The sequence below is a fragment of the Varroa jacobsoni genome, unplaced genomic scaffold (assembly GCF_002532875.2).
Source record: "Varroa jacobsoni isolate VJ856 unplaced genomic scaffold, vjacob_1.0 scaffold_247, whole genome shotgun sequence".
NCBI classification, from domain to species: domain Eukaryota; kingdom Metazoa; phylum Arthropoda; class Arachnida; order Mesostigmata; family Varroidae; genus Varroa; species Varroa jacobsoni.
In genome coordinates this window covers 311,684-318,243 of record NW_019213149.1, presented here as the reverse complement: position 1 = coordinate 318,243, position 6,560 = coordinate 311,684, and the positions used below count along the sequence as shown (strand labels likewise).

General features: G+C 40.2%; 1 protein-coding gene across 4 annotated transcripts in view; it reads right to left on the bottom strand.

Annotated features, from left to right (window-relative positions):
* LOC111258561 (uncharacterized) overlaps positions 1-2,824 on the bottom strand; it is a 4,440-nt gene extending 1,616 nt beyond the window's left edge. The window contains exons 1-6 of one of the 4 annotated variants that reach the window (XM_022829938.2): positions 2,655-2,824; positions 2,167-2,385; positions 1,792-1,985; positions 1,061-1,220; positions 722-913; positions 257-390 (exon numbers count right to left, since the gene is read on the bottom strand). In XM_022829938.2, the coding sequence (XP_022685673.1) occupies positions 257-390; positions 722-913; positions 1,061-1,220; positions 1,792-1,985; positions 2,167-2,343 (857 nt within the window). In that variant the 5' untranslated portion in view covers positions 2,344-2,385; positions 2,655-2,824. Of the gene's footprint in view, positions 1-256; positions 391-721; positions 914-1,060; positions 1,221-1,791; positions 2,083-2,166; positions 2,386-2,654 lie in introns of those variants that run through there. The other 3 variants (XM_086967512.1, XM_086967513.1, XM_086967514.1) reach the window with 3 other exon arrangements.
* Between the last annotated feature and the right edge of the window lie 3,736 nt (positions 2,825-6,560).

Sequence of the window (6,560 nt, the reverse complement as noted above, 5' to 3'; positions counted from 1 at the left end):
TGTCAAAAAAGTACGTATCACTCAGCCGAAAGCAACCTAAGCTTTTTTACCAGAGCGCTCCTACTTTGCGACAATAGGCTACAGAGACTACATATATATGGACAGCCTACGGATAATTTTTCATCTACTTCAAAAATAAAAACCTACGGCAGGAAAAACAGAAGTACAAAGGCGCATTGTATTGCACAACAACTGCACCAGTTCGAACTGCTACTTTGAGATTATCTAGCTAACTTGAATAGATTGTGAAACGTACTTGAGATATGTGATGTAAAAAATAACCCGATCAAGCAGTAGTCTTTTGATGGTTTTGTTTCCCCCGTGGACTACGGAGAACTCCTTCGAGTAGGCCCTTGCAATCTCTCTGCTGCAAGGCGACGGCACGGCTTTCTGCCCGCAAAAGGTACCGTTAACGTGGGTCAGTCATGAGAACGCCCAAAACTTTTCGTCATTGCAACTCTTTGAAAAAGATCACTTTGGCTTTAGTTCAAAGCTGGGCGCAAGCCCATGCACATGGCAGAAAACAAACACGTATAATATTGCGATGTGTGGCCCTGTTATGCACTCGAATCAAGTGCTAATTTTATTAACTAGGCCATTTGTCAAATCGATCAGGCAACGCAAAATAGGTGCTAGGTCAGTGGCCGCCCTAGCCGAGCAGAACAGCGTACGCTACTCAATTAGTCATTTATCAGGAGTTGAAAAATCGAGCGAAACGTACCGGTATATTCGCTTGCCTATAGAACACGTCGAGATCCGCCCATAATTCGAGCGTATCGGAATCAAGCTGGTCTTCATAACAATTTGACATGAATCTTTGGGCGACTTCCTTGAAGCATAACCCTGGTGGAACAATATGGCAAACACCGCTGCACACAAGCTCGTAATAATTTTCGCACGGCTCACCGATTACCTGTGTTAGGCATTGCAGATTACCTTCCATCTACTACCAACATTGCCACCATATGTGTACATAATGTTATAACTTTTGCCATGTCAAGGTAGGTTCTATTTTAATCAATGATAGTCTTGCGCTGAACAGATAGTTTGCTGTGCTTACCTGATAGGGCCTTTTGATAAAACGTATGAATCTTTTATATGGTCCGGGAAAATTCTGGCAGAGGTCGCCAGCCTCGACTCGTTTCTGCTCTTCATATTTTCTCCAAGCATGTTCAGGCGTCTCTCCGTAATATGTAGAGTCCAATTTGGCTATCGGTGGTCTGTCATTTAACAAATTACAACAATAGTAAAAGTTGAAAACAGATGTTGAAACTCGTCAATGTTACCTTCCAAGAGAAAAATTCGATCAATACGTTTAATGTTGTACGAGGTTCTATACTTCTTTTAAAAGCGTTCGTACGGGCTAGTTTATGTTTATTGCTATATTCTTCTGGTTAGTTTCGAGGAAACTTTCGATCTCCAATAACATAACCATTTTAGTAAAAGATATTTTAAAAGCCTTATGAACGACTTGTTGAACCGCAAAACAAAGGAACTTTGCATCAGAAATTATGGAAAAGCAGACCCAACCGTGTTTATTCCCAGATATAAAGATTATTAGTCGTGTGCCCCTCATGACTTCAATCTGCAGCGCTCTACTAGCATTAGACTTTTAACAAGCCAAAAATTAGATTAGAACAGAAGCACTGATATCTCAGACGATGTAAGGTTGTTTACTGTAACTGTTTGAAAGAAACGTAAACCATTACATGATTACTGTTTATCATCGACGATTACAGTTACTTTTACCGTCTAAAAAATTGGAAGTGTACGCGACAGAACAGCACAAACCTCACCGCGAACATATAGACGGATGAAAGCAGGCCGGTCAGACAAAACAATACAACAACGCCAATGATGACTGTTTCAATAATCGCTACGCGGTAGCGATCTCGCGTCGAGTCTGCGTCCGTATGCTCATTTGCGGCTTCCACGCACCTTTCTTTCGCGCCGGTAGGTTTACCTTTTTTGGACGATGTATGAGACTGCCATAATCCGCAACGGCAGAGATAAGCTTAAATGTGAAAGTTCATTCGAAATTTCTTGTCGTCGCTGAGATCGAAATTGAGATTTAAGTCAGATCTGAGTTGTCAGAACAAAGGAAGGGATTCAGTTTACTATAGATAGAAAAAATGTGTAGACAAATTGATTCTGGCAACAGCTTACGTTACGCTCAGACGGATCGCTATCTGCATTAGCCTGTCGACGCCAGCTTTTCTTTGGCTTTAAATCGTCTTGCTCGTGCTCTCTATGCGTTAGGGTATCGCATTTGGGTATAGGAGTATCCCTTGTAATTATCGAATTGGTGAAACTAAATTTCTCCGACGATAATCTAGAGGACATCCTCCGTAGGGACTGATACCGCGCGAAACAGCAGCTACAAGCCTAAAGGATGCCGGTTCAGTCATGCTTGTAGCCAAAATTCCAGGAAGGATTACTTATTCATGCATAGAACATTTCAGGTAGCAGTTATAAGCTTTCAAGAAAAGATTCATGACTTCTTCTAAGGCACTACTGAGAGTACTACTCAGACTCAAAGGCTGTAGAAAAGTTCACCGATGAGTTGCAATGACAGGTGCGCCTTTAGCTAAATTATCGAAAATCCACGGAAGTTGGCAACAAAGTTCTAATCATAGCCCAAAAGCTTCTATTACCTATAATTGCAAATCAAATTTACTCTAGCACCCTTCAAAACGCGTACGCAAACAGCGAAGTTGACCTTTACGTTCGCTGCACAGGTCGGGCCAACTTTGTCGTCCTAATAGAATGGTGCGGTCGTCGCGGCCTGCGGTCGTCGATAAAGCCGTATTTAGGCGTCTATTTAATCTACAAATAAATTTGAAATGCACCAAATTGAAGATCGTCGCTGTCCCAGCTCTATGCGGGACTTTGTGGGATTAAGCGGAAAAGGTCGTTGCAGATTGTTTCCTACGTTATCGCAAAGGCAAAACAGTGGTTGTCATAACACGCTCATTCAACTTCGAAAAAAAGTACTTAATATAGCACAATAAAACGCTACTGCATGAACTTGTCGAAATTATTCACTAGAGTTAAACGTAGGAATCTGACCCCCATTGAACGTGCGCCATTAGCAAGCCCAGGTCCTATTCTCAGAAAATTACAAATGGGACTCTTACGCCTCTTGATGTTCATCTATACAGGAATCGACACAAAATTCAGGTTAAGTATCATTAACGGTACATAGTATTAATAAAGACTAAGATTTTTTTCTCAGATAATATATTCATTATTATCTCTATATAATCAAGTCTTTATTTGATGAAACCGTCCTGATATACGTCATTCAAACATGTAAGCCTATAATACCTACATGTCGTGTTCTACAGAGTAGCATCAATGAATACGTTACAAGTACTAAATTCTCACACTTTATTGTAGATTTGGCTACATGAAATAATGAATTTCCTTACAGTGTTAGGCATGTCAGAGACCTGCACCAATCATACTCAAACTTCTGTTAATCTAATGAAACATAATTTGCCTGTTGAAATTGAACAGATTTATAAACGAAATATTAGGCACTTCATTTACATACAAAAACAATTATATACTACTATGATTGTCGAAAGTTATATATATTCTTTTAATTTTTTTTTTTTTTTTTAATATTTCCACGATCTGGCGTAGTAATCGAATATTGGGTTTCGTATATACGAAATGTTAAAATGTATTCAATTTATTACGTTCGTCGAGGGTCTGTAGATCATATCGGAAGGTACGCGACTTAGACATTGATCGTAGCAACGTCCGGCTTTTCCTTGGGATTTTTTTTTTTTTTTGTTCTAAACAATAAATATCTCGAACTTCAACTTAAACTAATACTAACTAAACTAACACTAAACTAATTTTCACTTACAAGTTAACAGCGAAATCTAGCTTCGAGCTCGATCATAACGCTCCAAAAACTGTTTTCGTATGTGGTAGATAGCTATCGATACACTAACAACAAAATGTTAAATAAAATTAAATAAATAAGGACCTGTTAATTTTCTGTACGAATTACCAAAAACTAGGCTAGCTAGAGTAACTAGACGGCTAGAAGATGTTATACGGCAAATACTTTCCGTCGCTGATGAATTCTAATGGAAATGCATATCATCTACAAAGTCCGATTTACTCCTGTTCAATAACCTACATCTAACACATGTAGAAATTATGTGATCGGTATTTTTTCAATAGAACAATTACACGGGGATCAGATGTAGACAGACGTGTGTATATCTATAAAATGAGATAAATTTTACGTGATTTCTCCAGTTTCCCCGTTTTCTGCTTGTAACTACTTACTCATTACGATCGATCAGTCACTCAGCTATTTGTGCAATTGCAGTGCTTAACAAAACTGCTATTATACACATGATAGCAGCCTTTCCCGTCTTCAACAACGTCTCCCGGTCCCCGATTACCCTCTCAGGGATGTTATGAAACTCTGTGTACCAGAGTCACTAAATGTATGGCGCTGCCAACGGTAGTTTTCCTCATCCTTGATCTTCCCAGCGTTCTATACGCCCGCTTTTTCACTATTGGCGCTTCCATAGGCATATAGATCGCACGTTGACCTTTTAGGTACGGCGTTGTCAGGGCCAACGGGAAATCCCAGAGAAACCGTCGAACTGAGATAGTGCATTACTAGAGAGATTCGAGGGGCTCTCTTGAAGCGCTTCGTAATTCGCATATGCTAAAATGAAACGCTCATTTATTGAAATAGAAGATTAGCACAAAAAATGGGAAGAGGGGCAAATTCTGGGACAGAGGCGCTCAACAATACAGCGATCGTGTTTTGCCCTGTTTTACATCGACTACGATCGTTCTTCTTTTATTTCCTACTCATCTTCGACTTCTTTGCAGCCATTCTTTCATATCTATTATAGGATGGAAAGAATTTCGATACAAATAGCGTCAGTTTGTTCTAGCAGATCTCGTTTTTATAGCTTCTGCGGTAACAAGATGTATCCGAGTAAAATAGTGGGCCTTTTTACTCGAAAAAAAAAAAACTATTCCTCTTAACAAACGTTGCGAGCTTCGCTAAAATGCTAGATAATAGTAGTTACAACTACGTGCCATAGCTGTGCGCATCCTTCAACTGTATAATGAGACAAAGTATATATAAGTTGCTTTGATAATACGCGAAAGCATCTGCGCGAAAATACGTTACTGTTTTTTCCCAGCAGACGCTATCGACCACGTCACGAATGGTTCTTCATTTTGAGTCTTATTCGATGTCTCGCAGATGTTGCATGACCGAAGTTCAGGCGACAACACCTCAAAGACCATAATAAAAGGTAAACCCTTTTGCAGGTTGAACATTGTCTAGCGCTAGCTGTTCATGATCATTTGGGGGGCAAAGAACAATGTAAAGAGTCGTTATAGACTACACTTACAATTGTGACCACCAGGACATGGAATATAATAAGCTATACTTTATTTTTACTTTATTACAACTTATCGCAATATATATGAAGATCTACACTCGCGTTGTACGTAATGCAAATCGTACTTACTGAATTGAGTTTTTATCAAAGTAACAGTGCGGTAATGCTCGTAGACTCAGCGTTTGAAATCGCCGGGAGCTAAAGACTATATAATATTCAACTTTAGCTCAATAGGATAAGTGGAACGGTACGCGACAAGCCTAATATCAACCGGCGTTTCCATGCCTTTCAAGGAACATGTAAACTAGATGGTTAAAATTGTAATTACTAAACTTAGCAATACTGTATTATGTGTTCCGTGCTTATAGTTAGTGGCCTACTCTGTCTTGACGGTCTTGACGGTACTATGGGAAGACCAAGACGTAAGCATCAAGAAGTTGGCGGACAAAAATTTTTTTCAAGGCCAGCCTCTCTTAGTTTCGATAGGAAATCGTGAGAAATCACATTTAAAAAAAACCTTATCTACAGTAACGGCACCAAATCGTCGGTGAGAAATTCGAAAAGTAGTATTGCATTTAGAAAGCTTATCTCTCACAAATAACTGCAGTAAAAAAATGAACAACGTATATGTATATGCGTATGTGATACACACAAACCTGTGAATCTTTATCTACATTAACATTAATGTTAGATATTGTTCTTGATGATCTCTGGATATTCTGGCATGTAATTTACGTTGCAAGGCTGTAAATGTCACCGGCCTAGTCAACAACTGCTTCCAGACTTTCTGGAATGTAATAGGCCACCAAGCGGGGAATAGTTGTGGGTAGATATGCTGTACGGGCATTTGTGTTGACACGAGGGGCAGAGCCTGGCGGTCTCTGTATGTGGTTGCCTGTTTGTTTGTCCCTTAGGCGGGGGGGCGGGGGGGAGGATACTACTGAAGCAGATGCAAGTTGGTAAAACTAAAATTGGAGGTGGAGATGGTAGAGGATCAATGGGAATGTTTTGAGGGCTTGTTTCTTTCTGCTCTCCTCCTCGAGCTCCTATGTCGTCCACCTTTCGCCCCCCGACCTCTGCCGCCCTCTCAGAAGTTTCCTCCTCGTCGCGATCGTCGTTGTCGTTGGTCGGAGCTCAGAGCCCCGCTCGGGTCGTTTTGTTGGCTCT